General features: G+C 44.8%; 1 protein-coding gene across 2 annotated transcripts in view; it reads right to left on the reverse strand.

Moving 5' to 3' along the window:
* Positions 1-24491, reverse strand: part of MIPEP (mitochondrial intermediate peptidase) — a 195862-nt gene that overhangs the window by 101097 nt on the left and 70274 nt on the right. For both annotated transcript variants that reach the window (XM_047077761.1, XM_047077771.1), the window contains exons 15-16: positions 10563-10637; positions 7631-7750 (exon numbers count right to left, since the gene is read on the reverse strand). In XM_047077761.1, the coding sequence (XP_046933717.1) occupies positions 7631-7750; positions 10563-10637 (195 nt within the window). The remainder of the gene's footprint in view (positions 1-7630; positions 7751-10562; positions 10638-24491) is intronic.

Here is a 24491-nt window from a genome sequence, read left to right on the forward strand (position 1 = left end):
TGGTCTTTGTATTCCAGATAAGCAAAAAATAAATATTGTTTTGTTTAATCTAACATTTGCTTAGCAACATCAAATACTCCAAACTAGTGTGATACCTGGCTAATACCTTCGCTTTCTGGAACTGTTTTTCCACTTGCAAAAGAGCTAGTGCGTAAGAAAAGGGAGGAAATAGAACTGCTTCCCCAGGAAGAAGAAGAAAAAAACTAAATAGGAGGAATGAAGATTTTTATTAAATAAATGAGGTTGAAGTCTCTGGAGAGAGAATGATGGACTTTCAACCACTCAGGGGCTCTACTTCTATTGTTTTCGGGTAGTATTTTTTTTCCCCCACATTAAAAAGAGAGACCTTTATGCCATTCTTTAAACCAACCTCTGAACAGGTGTGAGGTTAAGAACAGGTCGAAAGCAGACCTCAGATTTCTAAATAAAGCCTCCCATATGATCAGTTTCTCTTATCGGCCTTACTTTAAAAGTAACTGGAAAAAAAATGTGACTGCCATTTTAATCGAGATGGTGGAAATCACTTACGAGCGCTATTATTTCTTACCGTCATGATTTACCAATTTTTCTAAAAATTAAAGCTTTTATTTTTTTTTTTTTTTTAATTTTTTTTTTTCAACGTTTATTTATTTTTGGGACAGAGAGAGACAGAGCATGAATGGGGGAGGGGCAGAGAGAGAGGGAGACACAGAACCGGAAACAGGCTCCAGGCTCCGAGCCGTCAGCCCAGAGCCCGACGCGGGGCTCGAACTCACGGACCGCGAGATCGTGACCTGGCTGAAGTCGGACGCTTAACCGACTGCGCCACCCAGGCGCCCCAAATTAAAGCTTTTAAAATAAAATCATGAACACTTGAGTCTATGTGAGGTCACTAAGTTGTAATACAATTTTAAATTAAAATTATGTAATCTCCTCTGGAAACTTCTGAAGTAACTTCTGAAGTTTAAAAATTGGACATTTTTAAACATGATTTTTAATCTGAACGCACAAGTGTCAGCTATCCACAGGGATTTCTACACAAATATACCAACTCACTTACTTATTTTGAAGAAAGAAGCCCTTCGAGACTGCCTATCAAGTAAACAGGAAAGAGAATGAACTCTAATGGCAATAAATCAGTCTTCACACCCAAACCGTGTGTAGCAAGGCCGTTTTCTCATTGTGTTTCTGCTTATTTTTCTTCTTTTTGAGACTTAAAAAAAAAAAACAACTCCATACAGTAAAATAAACACGGTAAAAGTACTCTCAAAATCTCTCTGTACTCTCCCACTATGTTGATTTCATGTCCTTCCACATGGTTAAGAGGTCAGTTTGAAAGTTCGGCTGGGATGAGCCCGTTGTGCGAACAAGTGGGTTTACCACTGGTTGCACACCATCTCCCAACTGGTAAATTACAGGTTACTTTCCTTTGCACGTATTGTCATGACATCAGCAATGTCAGGGTAAGAATCTGCTCTAGAAATTGAGCAATTTCAGGAAGGGAAGCCCTCAAATTGCACATAAACTGTATGCTAAAAGTTCATTTATTAGTCTGTTTATTTGGGAATGCAGCACACACACCCAAAATAGCTGTTCTTTTTTTTTTTTTTTTCAACGTTTATTTATTTTTGGGACAGAGAGAGACAGAGCATGAACGGGGGAGGGGCAGAGAGAGAGGGAGTCACAGAGTCAGAAACAGGCTCCAGGCTCTGAGCCATCAGCCCAGAGCCCGACGCGGGGCTCGGACTCACGGACCGCGAGATCGTGACCTGGCTGAAGTCGGACGCTTAACCGACTGCGCCACCCAGGCGCCCCCAAAATAGCTGTTCTATAAAGCATGTTCTAAGCTACTACAGTCAACGTAACCTTAAAATAATAGAAAAGAGCAGAGCATTATACTGTTTTAATAGTAGCAGAAATGGAAAATAGTACGTTTAAAATTTTGGTTTTTGCTGGTACTTGAAAAAAAGCTGTTCGGGGTCGGGGGGGGGGGGGTGGTCTGGGTGGCTCAGTCGGTTAAGCGTACGACTTCAGCTCAGGGCACTGTCCCACTGGTCGTGAGTTCCAGCCCCGCATCGGGCTCTGTGCTGACGGCTCAGAGCCTGGAGCCTGCTTTGGATTCTGTGTCTCCCTCTCTCTCTGGCCCTCCTCCACTTGTGCTCTGTCTCTCTCTCTCTCTCTCAAAAATAAACAAACATTAGGGAAAAAAAAGCTGTTCCAATTAGAAGATCTTCTCCAACCACACTGGCTGATCCACTGTGTGCCCACTGCTTAAATATTCCCCTCAGTTGTCTTCTAAATTTCCCTTCATCTTACTCAGCAAATTCTCCCTGCTCAGTGTAGTCTGTGATCATAGCTTATAGTTCCATCTGTATCTGTATTTTAACTAAAAATCAATTTTAACTAAAACTAATTTTAACTAAATTTTTTTTTTTTATTTTAGAAAGAGAGAGTGCAAGCAGGGGAGGGGCAGAGAGAAATGGAGAATTTCAAGCAGGCTCTGTGTGCTGTCAGTGCAGAGCCCGACATGGGACTAGAACTCATGAAACTATGAGAAAATGACCTGAGCCAAAATCAAGAGTCGGACGCTTAACTGAGCCACCCAGGCACCCCCCTAAATTTTTTTTTTTAGAGAGAGAGAGAGAGAGAGCATGAGCAGAGGAGAGGGGCAGAGGGAGGGAGAGGGAGACAGAGAGGGGGGGGGGAGGGAGGAAGGGAGGCAGGAGGGGAGGGGGGGGAGAGAGAGAGAGAGAGGGAAGGAGGGAGGGAGGGAGGGAGGGAGGGAATATCTTAGGCTCCACTGTCAGCATGGAGCCTGATATGGGACTCGATCCCTCGACCCTGGGATCATGACCTGAGCCAAAATCAAGAGTTGGATGCTCAACCGACTGAGCCACCCAGGCGTCCTTTCTTTTCACATTCTTTGTTGGTGTTTGTTCTACCAAGAATAATGAGCAGATATCAACATGTCATTCAATCCCAGTAAGTGCTTTCCTAGAATAAGTCTTGTATATTTTAGCTTTATTCAAGATAGCAAACTTTAAATTATGAATGGACAAGAAAGACAATCTCCTCAGATATACTTATTGTGACGTTTTCAGGTGCTCAGGACTTTCTTATTCTGTACTCATCACTGTTTTCAACATGAGGTGCTAAAGGACAAAGAAGGCCTCACTGGCGGCAAGAGTTATTCAGAGAATTCTTTTATTCCCAGGATAGCTGTGTGTGAGACACGGCTTCACCAACAAAGTCCACAAAGGTAGTTCAACCGAGCGAGATACAAACGAGTCGTTAACAAATCTTGGAAAACTGCGGTCTGTAAGCAGAGTCAGTTGTTCATGCTTTGAACTTGAAAAATACTCACAAGGACAGAACTGAACGGTCACAAGGCTAGAGATAGGTTTTGACCCAGACGCTCCCAGACATGACTGCCTCTCAACTGCTTCAGAGGGATGAGCGACAGTGTAAAAACATAAACTTGGAATCCTGTAAAAATAAAAATGCAGCATCTTCCACTCTCTGAGTAAATAATGGAGGTGATACACAATCATCTAGGAACAGAATGTTCTGAGAAGAGATGGTCATTAATATCAAAACCAAACATCAGGCTCCGAATAGTACAAGACTAGCCCGTTGGATACGCTGTAAAACAGCTCTCTCTTTACAACCAGCTTTTGGGCCCCTAGCAAACTACTGTTAGAATAGCAAGAAAATTACAAATCACATTTGTCTATACATTATATACAGCACTAGAGCTAGGTCGTAAGTATCAATAAATTGCTGACGTAGTAAGTCTGTTCACTCGAAAAATAAGCACCCGTTATTTATTGCGGGATACGGCTGGAGCTGCCCGTGTTCCATAGTCGCGTATCAGAAGAGCAGAGTTTGCCAAAACATGATCTACACGGGGCTAATGTCTAGAAATGAGCCAGGCAGAGTTCTGTGGTCATTAGTAAGCTTTCAAACAAAGCACGAGAGACTCAATGTTCATTAGCACATCACAGATCCTGAGAAGCCCGCTCAACATTATTTAAACAAGTATTCCTCAAACGTAGCTGATGGGACACTTTATTCTCAAGGTATTAATGCGCTTGGAGAGACACTAATACAGACACATACGTAATCACCGTCTAAAAGTTTAGACCACATTACATGCATATAATCTGTGCAGTTCTATCAATATTATGAATACTCTGTAGGTTGGTGTTCAAATTATATTCTCCTGTTCTCATGGTTTCATTGGAGGGAATGAAAGGATTCACTGCAGTGAAACATCCCTAGAGATAAGTCTGTAGGGAAACCATCCCTCTTCCAGCCTGCATGGCGGGATGCTCTCAAGTCCCCCTCCCGGGTCAATGCTCGTGACGAACTCACACTCATTCTCCACCCCCTGACCTCCGCGTCCAGCCGACCACTGCGCCTCATGGAGCCTGCCTTCTACACTGTTCTCACACCCATTTCAATCTTTCCACCTCCACAGCCACTTCCCTGGTTCGAGCTACCCACTCTACCCCAGCACCTGAAAAATTTCCCAACTGTTCCCCCCTAAATCCATTCTTTACCACATATGGCGCAGCCAAAATAACCTCTTAACGTAGAGAAATCTTTTCCACATACCAATTTTCTACTATTTCTATAAACTACTAAGATAAGGAGAATGACAAAACTATCAAGGTTATATGCACTACCAGTTTAAGAAACAAGACACTTCCAGGACGTGTATAATCCCATTCCTTGTTCCAGAGGTTAGCACCCTCTGAATTTTGTGTTTACTGTTCCTTCACTTTTCGTTAGAGTTTTACTGCTTATGTGTTTACCTGTGAGAAGTCCATTATCTGTGCCCCTCAGTTTCAGCTGCATGAATTCCAGACAATGAATATGGCACAAATTATTTATCCATTTTTTCCCACTGACAGTCACTTGGGTTCTTTCCCGAATCCCACCTCTTCCTTTTTTTCCACTTTTACAAACAGTGCTGTTATAAACCTTCCAGTTATTATTATTTTTTTATGTTTCGAGGTTTTTGTTTTTTTTAACGATTATTTATTTTTGAGAGAGAGACAGAGTGTGAGTGGGGGAAGGGCAGAGAGAGAGGGAGACACAGAATCCAAAGCAGGCTCCAGGCCCTGAGCTGTCAGCACAGAGCCCGACGTGGGGCTCGAATCCACAAGTCGTGAGATCATGACCTGAGCCGAAGTCGGATGCCCAACCAACTGAGCCACCCAGGCACCCTTAATGTTCCAAGTTTTTATTAAATTCTAGTTAGTTAACAGGAGTAGAATTTAGTGATTCATCACTTACATATAACACCCAGTGCTCATCGTAAGTGCCCTCCTTAATGTCCATCACCCATTTAGCCCCTCCTCCTCCCACCTCACCTCCAGCAACTCTCAGTTTGTTCTCTATAGTTAAAGGTATCTTTGGGGCGCCCGGGTGGCTCAGTCAGTTGAGTGTCTGACTCTTGGTATCGGCTCAGATCATGACCTCATGGTTTGTCGGATTCTCTCTCTCTCCTTCTGTCCCTTTCCCCTGCTCATGTTCTCTCCCTGTCTAAAATAAAATTTAAAAACAAAACAAAACACAAACAAACAAAATACAATTTACTCAAAGAGCCATAGCTACTGCCAATGAACAAGGGAGACAATCCCAGTGAAGACATAAGTCTCTGTATTTTCTCAAAAGGAAGTAGGACAAGGATAGTGGGCTTAATAACATCATCCTTTCTTTTAAATTCAATTTACTGATAGTTGATTCAGAATTTGTTTGCCACTGTGACTTCATCTTTGTATATTTCATTATTACGCAGAGGAATCTGGACGGTAGGGAAGTTTGGGTTCTCTTCTAAGGACAGGTACAGCTACGTCACCATACAACTGGAGATAAAGAAAGGCAGAGGAAGCAGCTCGGCCAAGCTCAAGTTCCGCAGCTTTAAAAAGCTTTCCGCTTCCTAATTTTTGCCTTCCTATGATTTAATCACTTACTGATCACATTATAACTACATGGAGTTCACATCACATCCATCTGTAAACTAAGCAAAGAATAGGGCGCCTGGGTGGCTCAGTCGGTTAAGCATCTGACTCTTGGTTTCAGCTCAGGTCATGATCTCACGGTTCGTGAGTTCAAGACCAGTGTTGGGCTCCGAGCTGCTGACAGTGCAAAGCCTGCTTAGGATTCTCTCTCTCTCTCTCTCTCTCTCTCTCTCTCTGTCTCTCTCTGTCTCTCTCTGTCTCTCTTTCTCTCTCTCCCTCCCTCCCTCCCTCCCTCTCTCTCCCCCTCACCCCCACCATCTCTGCCCCTCCCCTGCTTGTGCACACTCTGTTTCAAAATAAACAAACTATAAAAAATAAATAAAACTAAGCAAAGACTAAAAAGTGAGCACAAAAAACACACGAGCACAACAGCACATGCATCAGGCAGTGTTCTGCAAACTGGAAAAAGCTATTAAATCTAGGCAACTGTTATGGTTTGTTCCACTGATGAATATTCTCATTGCCACAAATTTTCACTAACACAGACAATCCAGGGCTCAATAATACACAGCATTAGAACGGTAAATTACACATAAAGTCAAAAACAGGTACGTAGTATGCCTAGCATTATATACTGGAGCAGATGATTAAGCGTCCAGACGACCAAAACTATTGATAACAAGTATTATGATGATAAAATACGCTATTATTTTACTTGTGTGGTAAATTCGAACTATTCCAATGTATGTTTGAGCGTCAGGACCTGAACATCCTCTGGACAATTACGGTTCACTGACGAGCCTCTTAGCACGGGTGCTGGCACCCAATACTGTAACAACACGTGTTCGGCATTGTACAGATCACACAGCGCCTCCAAATGTGCTCTCTATCAGACTGGCTAAGCCGGGACGATCTAAACCAGGCCCTCCCGGCAGCCACCGCCCCACCTAGTCAGGGCAGCCTGCCTGAGGACGAAATGAACCCCAAGAAGGACAAGCCTGAGAAATGGAAAGAAAGAGAAACTTTTCGAACGGTATTTTGTAAGCACTAACCAGATCCAACTTACCTGAAACCAGATATACCCTTGTATCTTTCAGTGATGAGATTCCATAAAGCCTCTTTTCTGCCTAAGCACCATGAGAGTGAAATCAGAGGTTCTCTTGCAAAGCAGCCAGCTGGAGTCTGGCACTGCGTTCTCAATAAATGGTAACAATACCCCTGCCTTCTATGCTGACAGACCACACTAAATGAGAGAAGATACGCAAAACTTCTATCATAATCCCTGATGCAAACAAGGTACTCAATAAATGTCAATTCCCTTTGCAGTGAAAATGATTAGGGGCTGATAATCACATTCATCTCGTATCGCTAACCATTCTTCTCATTGTAGGAAAATGACAAAAAAGAACTATAGACTAACTCCAATGACCTTTTTCACCGCTTACCTTCCCAGGCATCCAGAAACACATTGCTAGCAGGAAGAAAATAAGCATTATAAATGGATGGCTAGAGATATTAAATGAGCCAGGCAATTGCTAGCATTTGCCCCATACAAAAACCTCGGCATAAATGTAGCGATTTCAGGTTCTGCAAGGGGTAAGGGACCACAACCTACTCCCTCTGACGGAGACACTTGCTGAACCATTCGATGGCACACGGCAGGATCAAAATGCGAGACTCACGGTATTTGGAACGTATGGTAAGCCATAAAATTTCTCCTGGGTTTCCCTGAGAATGTCTGTGGTCGATGCCGTCAGGGGGTGCTTCCCATGGTAGATCTGATCCAGGGCGGCATAAAAGACCTAAGAAAGATGAAAACGTCCACTTAGTTCTGGCAGTCCAGCCTTACATCTAAGACGCAATGGGCCAAAGGTGTTAGAAGTGTACCAGAATAAGAAGTACATGTAAGTTACGTATACGTAACATTCACAAATATAAACGTATATGGCTTGAAATGTAATTTGAACCACAATTCAGACCATGCTAATGATGAAAAGGAAAGCTGTCAACCTCTTCGTGATGAAGGATATTAAAATTTTTTGAACTGTATCTATAAGGTACTCTTTACGTACAACGTAGTAAATTAAATTTGTGACCACAAAACTGGAAGTTGGCCCGTTGCGATCTCTAGATATACGCAAAGTATATAGTTGGAAATAGGAGAAAAATAATAAAGTTACAACTTGTGACCCTCTGGATCTAATACATCCTGCGTGGTTTCTTCCTGGAATCCTGATATATCTTAAATGAGAGAAATGAAATGGTCCGAATCCACGTTTTGTGACGAGAAGGGACGGAACGTTAAACAGATGGGGCGAGGTGAAGGAAGAACGACTCTCTTGCGACGGGTGAGTAGGGACGTTACAAAGAATTCTGGCGCAGCTGTTGGGGAGTCTGGAGCCCGGGTCCAGCCAGCTCCCACACCTGGTGTCAGCAGATACCAAGAAAACAGCTGCTGTGCGCGGGCAGCTCTGGCCGACGAGGTGACCGGGAGAGAAGGCTCCCTCACCTCTGAGTGGAGGACACAGGCCATCGAAACATGACAGGAGAAGAAAGCGTTAGTTTGCACGCGAAATGGGCAGCTCACAAAGTTCCGAAAAACTAAACTTCACGTAGAAAACCTAACGTAAAGATAAAAGTGCTTTCTCCCCGGGACATCTGGCTCGAATACTAGTGTTTGCGTGGAGTTCACCTGAAGCAAGAAAGTAGAAAAGGCTTGATTTTAAAGGAAAAATTCTGACACGCAATTATGTTTCTGATATGTATCTTTCTGACTTGAAAACGGAATTTGCAGAGAATGTGCAGCTGTTGACTTAAAAGAACTGAGGATTAGTTTGGATAAAAGAAAAAATTTAAATGACCTCCAGCTTTTGGCTTCCTCCAGATATAGAATTATGGTTCCAAATTATAAGTCAAGCTTAAACCTCCCCTAGAAAAATATAGACATCTCCTAAATATAAATATTGCTTCACTCTAAGTGGTAATCTAAGCATATAGCTAACTAGAGCTCTTTCAATTCCATATTCTATAATGAGTAATCATGCAGAGAAAATCAGAGGAGCCTAAATTACTCACCCACGTCTTGTCCATATTCCAACAGAATAAATTATCAGGAATCGAAAGTTAAATTCTAACCTCCACTAAGGTGTGAGGGTTTTTTTGGCCTCAATCTACAAACAAATCTGAATTCAGAGGTTTCATTCCTACAGCTATGCCTTCCGCACGCGAAAGGCGTAAGTACGGAACGACTTTTTTTAATGACAAAAGCAGAGCAAAATAAACGCAACGCGCGTGTCTCACCCTCACCTGCTGCTCACCAAACAATTTGAGAGTGATGAGTCTACCTGCCTACCCAGCGAGTCACGCTCTCCTGGGACCAAGAACCTCAGAGCCACAGAAAAAACAGGAGCCCATTTTTAAAACAATGCGCAACAGAAAAAAAAAAAAAAAAAGAAAAGAAAGAAAATTGCAATTTTCAGAACACTGTGTATGCCTCCCTAGACACCAGACCCAGTTCATTTCCTTTCCAGCCTCGTGTGTCTGCAGCGCGCAAGGGGACTGCTGCGGGACAGGAAAGCCTGCAGGGGCAGCTGTCTGGCAAGCACTTGCCTCCCTCTCTTTCTCTCTTCCTCTGCGTCTCTCGGTGGGGGTTACTCTCTTTGGAGGGTGGAAGGAGGGAAAGGTTGGTTTTCCTTTTGAAAGAAAACCCTTGGAACAATTACTCAGAAAGAAAGCCACGAGGCAGAGCTTCCACTATAGATATCGGCAAATCAAAAGACTTGAAGTTGAGTAACGCAGGAATTTTCAAATAACTTGAAAATGTTTCGAATAACGCAGAAATCCTTTTAAAATTATACTGATAGGCATGGGCATTAAATAACGTAAGTTCAAGTGTAAGGCCATGGTTTTCTCGATAGCATGCATTTTCTTCGAATGTATATTTGAAAGTGCAACATAAACAGAGTTCGTAAAGGCTGAATTCTACAAAGCCATAAAGCAATTAAATGGTGCCCGCACTTTGAAATAGGTAGCTGGACCGTTATAAAAGCGAACACTGCCTGACATGAAAGACGGGTGTTTGGGTTGTGTTTATAGAATTCTCCAGATCTGATGAAGAGCAAGAATGCAATAAACAATCTGAGCAATTAAAGTAACCTGAACATCTGGTATCGTGTGTAGACCTGACATCCAGATGGTTCATAAAATTTTTCTAGTCTCTATCTGGAAACCGAGAAGACTGCCTTTGAATATTATCTAAAACTAACAATCCTCACTGTTTAAACTTCACGTCAAAACCACAAATTTTTAAAAAGACAAAGTGACTAAAAACGTAACTTGCAGGCTGAAATGTAGGAGTTAGAAGAAGTCACGTGACTCCTCCGCGCTTTGAATTTCCCGGCTGAAACTGGGAAATAAACTTATTCAACGTCCATTTCCCAAGGACAGTGCGAGGCCTGAATGAGTCGGTTTTGGTCAAGTTCTTTGAACTCAGGTGAAAGATGTGTTAGAAGCATAATTATTATAATCAAGGTGGAGCGCTGGCAAGAATTTAAAGTTACATATTTATTTTGAATAACTGCTCTGGAAAACGTGAGAACAAAGGGACATACATACCTGAAGTTGCATATCGGCTGCAGCACCCACCTTTTTGGACTCACAAAGCCGAGACACCATATTTTTGGGCAGTGACTTGAAAAACAAAAGAACACATGTGTGAGTCAATTGCTTCCCAAGTCACCGCACTGGCTGCTTATCAGGCAAGAGAGTTAAAAATGACATCAGACGCAAAAATTCACAGAATTTCATCGCAGTGGCTGTCAAATCAAGGTCTGTACACGCAAAGACAGCGCCGTAGGCAAAGAGCCTGGTAGCGTCGGCCTCTAAACGTCTATTGAAAGCCTTAGTAAAAGTCGATGCTTTTTCTGTACCGCTGTTACCAGTGGAAGCCTGCCCAAGTGCTCTGTTGGCTCTTAAGTGCATATAATAACGGATGACAGGCATAAAAGAGTGAAGTGTCAAAAAACAGACAATTCTCGGGTGTCAGCCTGCACTGAAGCTGACTGGCTGTCCCAACAAATGACCATGACGGTGAACTGCACATTCTCTTATTTTCCAGCCTGAGAGAGGTGCAGAACTTGGAAGCTCAGTGTCATGGTCCTGTCTGCTTTGGGGCTCCCTGCCTGAGACCGATTAGGCCTCATCACACAGCACCACATACTCATGTAGAAATGAAATAACAATCTGGTCGAGGAAGCACGTCGGTCAACTGGCTCTACTTGAAAGTCGCTAATATTGACGTTTCCTGAGAAAGGTGACCACTCTGTGCAACTCTACTTATAATCTAAATGACGCGAGAAGCCTCCCTACAGAGAAACACATCAGGGAGGCACAAGGCGGGTTACCAGCACCCCAGCGGTGCACATGAACCACCGAAGGAGGACCATGGGAGCGGTCTGCTGGCAGGGGCACCGGGCACGGCGATTTAGGGGTGTGTATCTCCTCGGAGTGCCCGCCCCACAGCAGATGCTCAGTAAATCTTTCCGGAAGAAAGGAACGAACACGAGAACAATCATTTCAAAGGGCTCCTTGAGTGAAAGACTACACCAGGACGTGACGGAGGCTCAGACAACAAAGCCTGTTCTCTCCTCTTTCTGTTTGGCCGTAAGAAAGGCAAACAAGGCAAAAGAAAGAAAAGAAAAAAGGAAAGTTTAAGGCTGTGGAGTACACATTCCAGTGCAGGTGAAAGGCCTGGGGCTTTCTCACACCAGGGGCGGCCATCCTGAGTGAAACAAAAATTTCCTCAGACGGGATTTTAAAAGGTCAAGATTCAGTTAAGTCATCTATGCCAAGAACTCGTACCAGAACGTTCAGGTTTCCCTAAACCCTTACTTCACGTGACACCTTCCGCTGACGGGACTCGCGCTACTCTTGGGTTTTTTATGACTCACAAAGCTTTAAGAGTTTTGTTTCCATTCTCGAAAAGTCTATGTGGCAGGATGGCATTTTCTCATTTACCCAAAGATGAAGAGTACCGTGGACGAGCACTGTATCAGGCATCGGGGACACAAAAGGGCCACCAGACACCCGGCCCCGCAAGCTTCACAAGCTGGCATTACCCACGGAGGCACAATTTTTGGGAGTCACCGACTGTTGTGAGTGCCAAGACGGAGAAGCATGCAGGTCGGTATGAGAAAACAGCGCAGACAGGCTTAGATGAGGAACTCACGTAGAAGTGCAATGTGCAAAACGAACGGGCATTAACGAGACAAGGGATGGGCGGCCGGGAGCAAGGAGCATCCCAGGCAGAGAGAGGAGGGCTGCCGGCAGGAGGGGAAAGAGCCGTGGGCAGGAAAAGCGGGTCCCCCCGGGCTGGAGAGGCAGGCAGGAGCCAAGCGGGGTCACTGGTCTCCACCCTCGGGAGTCCTCGGGGTAAGCCGCTGGGGAGTTTAAAGCAAAGGAGTCACAAGGTCAGGTTTGTGTTTCTGAAAGATCCCTTTGGCTGCAGTGGAGACACTGGATAGGAGGGCGGAAGTGGATCGGGAAAAAACAGGAGGCTATAGTTAGTGCCCCAGTGACGCACGTCAGCAACCTAAGCAACTGCCGGAATGACAGGGGCAGGGGCACCGCTCTAGACGGCTTGAGCTGAGTGGGAGGTGAGACCCAGAGACGGTGAGTACATGTGACCCGGCACTGTTTCCAGAAGTGTGCGGAGAGGAGCAGGGTGAGGGCAGTAGGGGCAGAGGGGAGGAAGCTTTTGTGTGAGGTTGGGAAATGCACAAGCAGGCTCAAGACAGGCTGGAGGTAATGAGGCCTAGAGGGACACAAACTGGAGAAGAGGCCATGGGAGCCTGAGGTCCTTGAAAAAGAAGGGGACGCTGCACAGACCACAGGCGAGAGGCCGCTCGGGTGGAGGGCTCCCCGATGGGCGTCTCATAGGCGACGAGGTGGATTCTGAGGCTTAAGGAAGTTAGAGAAAGTTGGGGAGAGTGGTCCACTGAATCATCAGCCCTGGGGGAGCTCTGGGATCGCAATCGGGCCTGGGATGCGGCAGCGCCGGGGATGGGGGAGTGGACGGTGGATGAGAAGGAGCATCTAGTCAGCAGTGGGAGACGCAGGGGTGGCAAGGCCCGTGGCGGGGCGCCCCTGCTGGAGGGGGTGTGGGGAAACGAGGAGCCGGGGGCCCCACAGCAGGCCAGGCAACTTTGAAAGGTCTACTCCTTCTGCTCTCTAGACAATGATATGGAAATGCCAAGTACTGAATCCCAGGCCCAAACCCAACATTCCCCTTTCCGTTCGGAAGTCTCGACAGGCCAACCCCTCGGGGACAAACCCACATAGAAATGGCACACGTTAAAGGAACAAATTTAGTGAGGCTTAATTCTTTCCTTGTCGGGTTTACAATAAAACAAAAGATGCGAAGAAAGACACCATGTAAGAACAAGGACAGCTAAAAACAGTTCATCAAAACTTATGTAGTAAAAAGGAGACACGTGGGCTGCTGTAGTGACACAAAAAGTCACCGCTTGAGGAAGTGAGTACCATTGCTGGTGAAGGTGACATGGGACCCCCGGGTTACTTTGTGCCGCTTCCCGTGAATCTGTGATTATTTCAAAATCAAGGGACAGGTCCAAACAAACCTCCCAAAATTATGTCTTCAAGGCCCACTCTACATTCCGTAGTAAATTCAAGGAACGTTTTACCAAAAATGTAAGTAGAAGTTACGTACGATGGGGGTAGACTGGTTCAAAGAAAAGAATCATAAATCCACCAAGTCGTAAATCAAATAGTATGTTTATAGCACATGAGGTGTAAACCGATTTTTTAAAAACCTAGTTTGGGGGACTAGGGATTCCCTCGTAAGGAGCACTGGGTACTGGACGGGAGTGCTGAATCACGGTTTCGTACACCTGAAACTCATACTACACTGTACCCTAACCAAGTGGAATTTGAATAGAAACTTAAAAATGAATAAAAATCTAGTGTGGCTCTTGATCAATGGATTTTGGCTCTTCGTCTACTGAAATTAATCAGCGCATTTCAGCGGCTGGAACGGACGTAAGCTTGTCACCGCTGCTGTATCTCCCGCAGTTTTAGTTCAGACCTCCACACCAAAGTGAGTATCACAATAAAGCCAGTTAAGTGAATTCTGGGGTTTCCCGGTGCATACAAAAGTTACATTTATACTATGCTGTAGCCTATTGAGTGGGCAATACCATTATGCCTAAAAAAAACAAAACAAAATATATATACCTTAATTAAAAAATACTTCATTACTAAAATATGCTAACCGTCCTCTAAGCTTTCGGTGAGTTGTAATCACCGATCACAGCTCACTGTGACAAATTCAATAATAACGAAAGTTTGAAATACCGCAAGAATTACCAAAATGTGACACAGAAACACAAAGGGGGCAAACCCTGTTGGAAATGCGGCACCCGCACACCTGCTTGGTGCAAAGTTGCCACAAAACATCAATTTATAAAAAATGTAACATTTGAAAAGCACAATAAAGCGAAGCACAAGAAAATGAAGCATGCCTATGTTAATATTATTCTCTTAGAAAGTACTTCCTTTTTTTCTTACAAGAACAAAAATAGGACAAAACTTTAAATACCATACAAATTGATTTTCAGGTTATATGAGAATCTCTTTAATAAAAATATTTAGAAGTTAAATCTTAAATTTCAAATCAGAAAAATGTTTCCTGGGGGCGCGTGGGTGGCTCAGTCGGTTGAGCGTCCGACTTCGGCTCAGGTCATAATCTCAGGGTTCCTGAGTTCGAGCCCCACGTCAGGCTCTGTGCTGATGCCTCGGAGCCTGGAGCCTGCTACCGATTCTGTGTCTCCCTCTCCCTCTGCCCCAGAGTCATGATAATCAACATTGAAATCAACCAAATTTTGCTGTCCTTCTGGAAGTGGTTGTATCTACCGAGTAGCACAGATATTTCAACGGTCTCCTAATGTGAAGACACTCACATTTGATATACTGAAGAAACAGAATACGAATGCATCCAAGCTTCAGGTAATGAGCAACGATATATAAATAAAAATGCATTTAAGACACCCGAACTTCAAACAGTACTGCAATTAGTTTTCATTATATTAAATTAAAAATTTATAAAAGCCCATAGCATCAGAAATAACTGTTTCACCGTATCATCAACTGCATTTTTTTTTAATTTTTAAGTTTATTTAAGTTTTGAGATGACATTGACAGCGCAAGTGGGAGAGGGACAGAGAAAGAGAGGGAGAGAGAGAGAGAATCTCGGGCAGGCTCTGCGCTGTCAGCACAGAGCCCGACGCGGGGCCCGAACCCACGAACCATGAGTTCACGACCTGAGCGGAAACCAAGGGTCAGACAGACACTCAACCGACTGAGCCACCTGGGCGCCCCTCATCCCTTGCATTTTTTAGCAGATTCTACTTCAATCTTCGTAATTTCCAAGGTAGGAAGTACGTTCATGGACCACTAAGCCTCTGATCCCAACGATGGCATGTTATTCCCAGCTCTCCTTGGGATCTGGACACTGCCATCTGCGTTCAAGATTGAAAGGAATCCTACTAGCATACGAAGAATGCTATAAATCAAGAATAAAGTTCAGATCGACTAACTCGGGTAAGCAATGATGTCATGAGACACCTGGGTGGCTCAGGTGGCTGAGCACCCAATTTCGGCTCCGGTCATGATCTCACGGTCTGTGGGTCCAAGCCCCACATCGGGCTCTGCGCTCACAGCTCAGAGCCTGGAGCCCGCTTCGGATTCTGTGTCTCGTTCTCTCTCTCTCTCTGCCCCTCCCTGCTTGTGCTCTCTAAAAAATAAACATTAAGAAAAAAAAATTTTTTTTAAAGAATGATGTTAAGAAATGGCACAACTGGACGGCTGTCTTGGGTCTTTGAGGCTATTTCCGGCATCTTTTTTTTTTTTTTTTTTTTACATTCAAGTTAGTTACACAGTGCAGTCTTAGCTTCAGGAGTAGAGCCCAGTGATTCATCTCTTACCTATGACACCCAGTGCCCATCACCCATTTAGCCTATCCCCTCACCCTTCCCCCATCCAGCAACCCTCAGTTTGTTCTCTGTATTGAAGAGTCTCTTATGATTTGCATCCCTCTTTTTTCCTTCCCTTCCCCTTCGTTTATCTGTTGAGTTTCTCAAATTCCACGTCTAAGTGACATCATGCGATATCTGTCTTTCTCTGACTGATTTATTCTAAGCATAATACCCTCTAGTTCCACCCACGTTGTTGCAAACGGGAAGATTTCATTCTTTTTCACTGCCAAGTAGTATTCCATTGTATATATACACCACATCTTCTTAATCCATTCGTCAGTTGATGGACATTTGGGCTCTTTCCATAATTTGGCTATTGTTGATAGTGCTGCTGTAAACACTGGGGTGCATGTGTCCCTTCGAATCAGCATTTTTATGACCTTTGGATAAACTCCCAGTAGTGCAATTGCTGGGTCATAGGGCAGTTCCATTTTTAATTTTTTGAAGAACCCCCATACTGTTTTCCAGAGTGGTATTTCCAGCATCCTCAACTTCTGCCTGCTAAAATGGCTACTTCACATCATCCCATATCCAGAAATACCATTCCTTCCAGGAACCTTCTTCTTAGACTCGTTAGAGGAGAGCTGAGAGCATGGTCTGCCTTAAACCAACACCTGCCTCTGAACTCCCATTATTATGATTCACTGGAGCGTAAAGGAAAGAGAACAGGTTTCGGAGCCAGATGAAACCAAGTGTGAATCCTAACTGCACCATTTACCAGCACAGCGGCAGAATGTTGGACGATGTACTGAACTTCTCTAAGACATGCTTTCCTCACTGGCAAGATGTTAATATTATCTTTTGGCGGAATTAGACGAGGACTGAACAACATAATGTAACTTAAAAACATACTATGTTAGACTAGATGCCGAATAAGTGGTAGGTAGTATTATTCCCTATTACACTAGCCCTGGGTAATACAATCATCATGGATTTCGACAGATTTTATTTATGTGTTACTGTTTTGTCTCCATATTCTGTAAACACGGTCTGTTTTAGAGTCGTAAATTCTTCGGAGACAGGAATTTTGGCTGAACAGTCCTCTTCCTGTGGTACCCAGGGATCAAGTTCTTCATAAGGAAATGTACTCTCATAGTTTCCTATCTATATTTCTCTTCATTTGTGAACTAGTCCAAACACGTGTGATGAAACGCACGTGCCTCCTCAAATTGCCCAGCTTGAGAAGAGGATACTTTCTCCACCGTGGTGATTATTTTCAGGTTTTTGGGACCCTGAAGTCCACCAACATGTCATCAGCCTATCTTCCAGATTTCAACGTCTGCTGCAAAACGTGGTCATCAACGCTCATTCGGAAAATCACTTTAGGTAGAACTGGTTATCAGACACTAAGTTCTTCATCCGTAGGGTTCAGCTCTCACTTAGAAAACACTGCTACTAAACAGAAAATGTTCCCTCGTCTGATGACATTTTAACCAGACGTATCCCATGTCTTGATAGTTCAAACTTCCATAGTTTCTGGTGGGGAGTCTGCCGTAATTTCTATCTGTTGCTGTCTTTATTTTTTCCTGTGGCTGCCTTCAGCGTTCTCTCTTTATTTTTGACTATGGAGTCTCCAAGTGTGTTCTCTTTGTTACCCGTCCCGCTTGGGGTTCTCAAAGCGTCCTGGATCTCTGGCTTGGTTTTCATTATTTTGGGCAAATCCTCAGCCGTTATCCCTTCAAACAGTTCTTCTGCCTTATTAGCTCTCTCTTCTCCTTTGTGGAGCTCCATTTGCCCCGAAGTTCTTGGATGCTCTGTTCTGTCCCTGTCCCTACTCCTTCCTCCCCCTTGTATTTCAGCTTGGGTAATTTCTACTGACCTCCCGTTAAGTTCACGGAGCTCACATTCTTCCCTCGGCTGTGTCAAGTGTACGGATGAGCCCCTCAAAGGAATTCTTCTCATATGACCTCACGGCTTTACTTCCCGCATTTCCATCTGGGCGGGTCGCACACTCACCACCTCCCGTTTCGTCTGTTCATACAGGTTGCCCACCTTTTCCTTCAACAGACTGATTGAAATCCCTGTCTTCTGATAGTTCCTTTAAAGCTGTGCTAGTTTAGTTATTCTCAAGTCCCTGAGTCTGATTCTGTTGCTTTCTTGATCTTTGCCCAAGGAGGCAGGGTTCTGTGCTGTTTCTGCACAGCCGCCAGTCACCTCCTGTAGGCCTGCAACACTGAGGGTGGCCCCAGGTGATCTCCCACCCCGCACCCACAGGTTCTCAGCACACCTGGTGACGGCCGATGGAAAAGAGCCTACAGGGGGGTGCGAACTCCCTCTATATCGGGGCCCTCAGCTCTTCCGGACTGACAGGCCAGCCCACACTTGGCCCCCAACAACCTGTGAAGATGTTCTCCGGTTTTTCCTTACCCCTCTGCAAGGCAGCCTGGCCTTCCGCCATGCTTCGCCACAGGTGAGCCAGTCTGCATCTCTGGGATTCAGGCCACCTCACGGGCCTGTGACCTCAACTCTCGTAAGAGCTCAAGAAAAGTTAGGGTTTTATCTTTTGCCTGTGGTTAGCTTGGAAGCGGTGCCCTGTGTACCTTCGACATGCCCAACCGTTCAGACTTTCATCACTAATACCACTTAGGCTTTTAGCTCCCAAAGGAAAAAGAAAGGCAGTAGAGCTTTGTAAAGGGTGAACTACTCTCCACTAAGTCAGGCGCAGACACCGTTAAAGATTATTACGAAGAAACTTGCAATGCAGGCATCTACGAGTATCAGTTAGTAGGTTTTAGCCGAAAGACAGTTCACTCAACAAATATTTATTCATTGCCCATCATGTGACAGGCAAAGTTGATATATCAGTGAATAAGATTGATAAAAAATCTCAGTTCTCAAGGCATTTATATTCTAGGAGACACTGGTAGTATTATTTTTACATTTTTTTAATGTTTTTTTAATTTATTTTTGAGACAGAGAGACAGCATGAGCAGGGGAGGGGCGGGGGGGGGGGGGACAGAATCCAAAGCAGGCTCCAGGCTCTGAGCTGTCAGCACAGAGCCCAACACGGAGCTCGAACCCATGAACCGTAAGATCATGACCTGAGCCGAAGTCGGACGCTCAACCCACTGAGCCACCCAGGTGCCCCCTGTTAGTATTTTTTTTTTTTTAGTATTATTTTTAAATTACCAATGAGGGGATGGACACTTTCCCATGATACCTAGAATGGCACCTTATACTAAGAATTTATTGAGTGAATGGATGCTTTTAATATATATTGAGTGATCATTATATATATTGGTGTTTTAGTATATACTGAGATCATGTATTTGTGTATTTTACCATTTCATTTCCTTTGGAAGTCTATGAATGTGAATTACATGCAGTATCTAACCCTCACTGACTATCTGTTGACTACTGCTATTATTGAAATATAAGGTAAGCAAACTCACAAAGGAACTTAAAGTGTATAAAGACCGCATCCGTAAACAGCATGGGAATCCACGCAGTTTGACCCTTTTGGTCAACCTAAAGGAGATGGTGCTTTAAATCTCTGTCATTTTATTCTTTAAGCCACAGGATTTAAATTTATTTTCAGTTCACTTAGGTACCTCTCCTCATTCAACACCGTAATTCAGGTATAATGCCGCTTGGCGGTAAAACTAACCCTTTGCAAAATTTTATTAACACCCCAACAAGTTCCTCCCAAAAAAGGATGAGCAGTGATAATAAAAATTTCAGTGAATATTAATTAGCGTTTAATTAACAGATGATGAAGTTAAGATGGGGAAGGAAAGGCAGGAAGATAAAATGAGGTGACATGGAGGTCAGGCCTGCGATCCCACAGTTTTAGATAGAAAAACGATGAATCTCTGTGTGGTGTACATTTTGCCTGAGGTACACAGTGAACTTTCCACTGAAGAGAGAACAGACGAAAAAACAAATAAAGCTTTTCATTCAAAGTGTCCCACAGACAGCACCATGCACATCTCTTCCTGAAGGGAATTATAGATGTGTCCTTAAAAATGAGTCAAATGGGGCGCCTGGGAGGCTCACTCGGTTGAGCGTCCGACTTCGGTTCAGGTCACGATCTCACGGTTTGTGAGTTCGAGCCCCACGTCGGGCTCTGGGCTGACAGCTCGGGGCCTGGAGCCTGCTTTGGATTCTGTGTCTCCCTCTCTCTCTCTGCCCCTCCCCAGCTTGCATTCTCTGTCTCTCCTTCTCTCAAAAATAAATAAACATTAAAAAATTTTTTAAAAAATGAGTTAAATAACCAAACAAGTGAGAGACCCTTCCTACAGTCGTCATTTTGTATCTAGGGAATCCAACTGTGTGTGAAGTTCCTCGACCTTCGCTGGGCACTGGCCGAGTCCCAGGCCCGTGTTCACTGAGGGGAGGCCCTGCTTCGTGGCGAAAGACACAGTGATAAAAGCAGGTCAGATTGGTCCATGAGATTCCCCCCAAATACATTTCTTTCCTGCAGATTCCCAATTCAAATCAGCATATTAAAAGTTATGAGCAGTCCTCGCTTCTGAGGATAGAAATCTTACTTTCTACACTCATGTCCCCAAATTATTTGAGCACAGAACATGTTTCCACTCCCTAATACATCTTTACAGAAGCAAGAGATTTAATATACAGGACACCAGTTGGGAAATAGTTTGCTACGGAAATTAAACGTAAACCGTCTGTAAAACAAAAGTTATTACAAATAAAGCTTCTTTAAAAATGCACAAATGCAGCTGTTATCATTCTCATTAATCTTTACATTTCCTGCTGATCCTAACTTTATACACAGTTCCTTCGGAAAGCTTCTTTTCAGTTCTTTAAATCCCGTCTTGGCACTCTCCTCTCCAGAGGCCAGCAGGCCCCCCAGGTTTTCTGGACACTGGTCTCCAGCAGCCCCCGGCTGCTTCCTCGGCCCCACCAGTTGAGTGCCTTGGTCCGAGCGGTGGTTTCGAACTCGTGCAAGCTGATGGAGCTCACGAGCGCGAGCACACTAATGTGCCAGGAAACAAACGGGCCGAGTTCCAGAGGGACACTTTTCTCTAGCGTCCTCCCTGCATTAGCGCATCCTGAAGCCCCTCTGCCTTCTCGGCTGCAAACCACCTGCCGTTCTCCACCAAGCCGCAGACGGAAGACGGGCCAGCCTCGCACAAGAGTCCACACTGGAAATGCCAAACAATCCCGGGCCCGAACCCCACGCTGCTCCCCTGCAAGATTCTTTTCCTACAGCAAGAAGAGGCAAATTTCTACTTTGCTCCTTTCCAGGTATGTCCTGCTCTCGGTACTGTTTTCACAGAGCCATTTTCATTAAACACAACAGTACATCTAGTCGTACCCTTAACAAAGCTTAGCCGTCCGCAGCCTTTCGAGCGATCTTAGGGTAGAGCTGTTCAGACATGGTGTTCTAAAGCCATCGGTATCTCGACAAGGGCAGACTGTTTTGAACAAGGTTACAAAACACCAATGCAGATTGATTTCAAAATGACATTTACTGGATGAACGTTATATGTCAGATCATTTAAGCCCTAGCCTGGGTTTCTTTTACAGACACACCTGCAGGGGTTTTGTCTCGTATCGAGGGTTGCCAGGTCTGAAGCAGCCCTGGCTTGACGCTGGCTGATTTCCGCGCGTACAGAGCAGAGCTCTGCCCAGGGAAGCGGACAAAGCCGTGAAGGCAAGTCAGGTTTGGGAGGGAGACCCACCCACTGGGCTCATCTTCGCCGAGCATCCCGCTGTGCGCGAGGGACCCTACTAAGCAGCTGGGGACCCTTCCGGCTCCCGCTACCAGGAACAGGAAAAGGGATGTATGCTGACCCCAACAATGCAAGGGGAAACGCCCCAAGAACCTCAGAAGAGGTACAGATAGAACAAGGGAGGAATGAATTGAGAAGACGGTCATTACTAAAAGTGTCCAAGAGGGGGCGCCTGGGTGGCTCAGTCAGTTAAGCATCTGACTTCAGCTCAGGTCCTGATCTCGTGGCCTGCGGTCCATGGGTTCGAGCCCCATGTCAGGCTCTGTGCTGACAGCTCAGAGCCTGGAGCCTGCTTCAGATGCTGTGTCTCCCTCTCTCTGCTCCTCCCCGCTACTCTCTCCCTCTCAAAATAATAAATAAACATTAAAAATTTTTTAAAAAGTGTCCAAGAAGCAATTACTCTAATTATTATTCTAATTATGCCTCCTATACTATTAGTGTGGTGGTATTTCTATTTCAAAGATTCACCCTCGCTCTAAAATACACAAAGACACTGTGGGTATTTATCCCCGCTGGTAAAGAGGAAAACGGTAGAAATGTTGTTTCTACAACGGGAACCTAAGATGCCAATAATTAGCTATGGTGACCTAATGCATCTGAATAATTCATTATGAGTTTTTCCACAACTATCTTTGATCTTTATTTAAAAATAAGAATCCTTGTGTTATTTCTAAAGAAATAAGATCTGGCTTGGCAGGACTACAACAAAGACAAAGCAGTCGGTCTCATGACCAATGCCAAGCCCCCTGTAAAGTACAAAACTGTGGCCCAAGTCTCAGAGTCTGGGAGGCTACACTGTCCCACCCGAGGGTTCAGCTATGTATAGAGTTCCTATTTCTCGACGTTAGTTCATTCACTCATCCTTTATCCATTGATGCATCCGGTGGTTTAAACTGAAATTTCTGGAGCCCCAACCAGACTCTGAGGCACAGCCACCACGGTGTGAAAGTTCCCTTGAAAGCACCCTAGGGACCAGAGGGCCCATCCTTCTCGGTGCACCCAAAGCACACGGCTAGCCTAGAGCCTGGTCCCACACGCATCTGTTCTTTTTAATTTTTTGTTAATGCCAGAACAGAACTATGGCCAGGAAGAGAAGACCGTAAAATTGATCCTTCCTTCCGTCAAGAAGGTGAAGTCTGGTCTCCTGCTTATAATTAAAATATGAATAATAAGAACAATAATTACCCAGCTCTGTGAAGCCCGAAGCAAGTAAAGACCAGCAGTCTCAGCATGAATCGGGAGCTTCTCGGAAATACAAATTCTTGGGCGTTCCACACCCACTGAATCAGAATCTACATTTCAACCGGATCTGCAGGTGATTTTATGCATGTTAAAGTCTGAGATGTTCTGACTTCAAAAAACATCATCACAATTAGCCGCGTGACAAAGGTGGGTAGAATTCAATCCTCCTGGTTTTACAAGCGGAACTGTCTACAGGGAGGTAGCACCACGAGAAAGAGGACACCTCTGAGGTCGGGCACCTTGCATTCGCCATCGCAATTAGTAAGAAGACTCAATGCGGTAGGAGTTATTCGGTCCACCTGAGCACAGGATTAACTAACTGGATGAAATTCAAGTCACGGCACCAAACGCATCTGTCTTGGTGAGCGCGGTCATCGCGACGGTGACCACGCACGCAGCGCGTGGGCCTGACCGTCCCAGGTTAGGCCGTCTGTTTGGGTGTGATTACGAAGGGCGCCCCTCTTCCCTCCCAGCAGTGGCTTGGCTCGGACAACAGGTTACATCATTGTCCCGGTAACAACTGAGTTCCTTGAGAGCTTCAAACACCATCAATTGTGCAGTGAGCCTTACCTACACCGCCTCCCCAGAGGAAGGAAGGCGCTTACTGTGTTCTCGGGATAGACACGAGCCGCACTGACGGCTGACCATACGCGGAAAAAAACTGTTAAAATAACAATAGCTTTTCTGTTATATTAAGAAAGCACTGGGGCGCCTGGGTGGCGCAGTCGGTTAAGCGTCCGACTTCAGCCAGGTCATGATCTCACGGTCCGCGAGTTCGAGCCCCGCGTCAGGCTCTGGGCTGATGGCTCGGAGCCTGGAGCCTGTTTCCGATTCTGTGTCTCCCTCTCTCTCTGCCCCTCCCCCGTTCATGCTCTGTCTCTGTCTGTCCCAAAAATAAATAAAAACGTTGAGAAAAAAGAATTAAAAAAAAAAAAAAAGAAAGCACAGGGGCACCTGGGTGGCTCAGTCGGTTCAGCCTCCGACCCTTGATTTCGGCTCAGGTCATGATCCCACAGTTCGTGGGTTTGAGGCCCGCATCGGGCTCTGCACGGTCAGCGCTTAGGGTTCCCTCTCTCCCTCCCTCCCTCTCTCTCTCTCTCTCTCTCTCAGCCCCTCCCCCACTGGCTCATGTGTGCTCTCCCTCTTCCTGAAAAATAAATAAATAAACTTTGAAAAAAAAAAGCACAACATTTTTGGAAGGTTTCAGACTATCATCAAAAAATGCAAATGTCTCAGGGAACTTGGCATTACTTGAATGCTCTGGACGCTTCCCCATGAGCTCAACTTGTGAGCATGTAACCTCATCAATTTGCCAGACATTTTCTATCACTTCACAATCTCGCCAGTCCAATTTAAATAACATCTTGCTAAAAGTTCTGGCATCAAATTCTTCCAGGGCCACATCACCATGATAAAATATCTTGTTTTATTTATGACCGCTTAGAAAATTTATTACGGTAAAAGCTGCATAAATATTAAAAGTTCAGACATCCTCCGGTACAAATCCTTGTTATGGTAATAATTCAACTCTCCCCAAAGCAAAGAACTCCGGC

Source organism: Lynx rufus, unplaced genomic scaffold, assembly GCF_022079265.1.
Source record: "Lynx rufus isolate CCGP_SWC_20201006 ecotype Redwood Valley unplaced genomic scaffold, mLynRuf1.p SCAF_1, whole genome shotgun sequence".
NCBI classification, from domain to species: domain Eukaryota; kingdom Metazoa; phylum Chordata; class Mammalia; order Carnivora; family Felidae; genus Lynx; species Lynx rufus.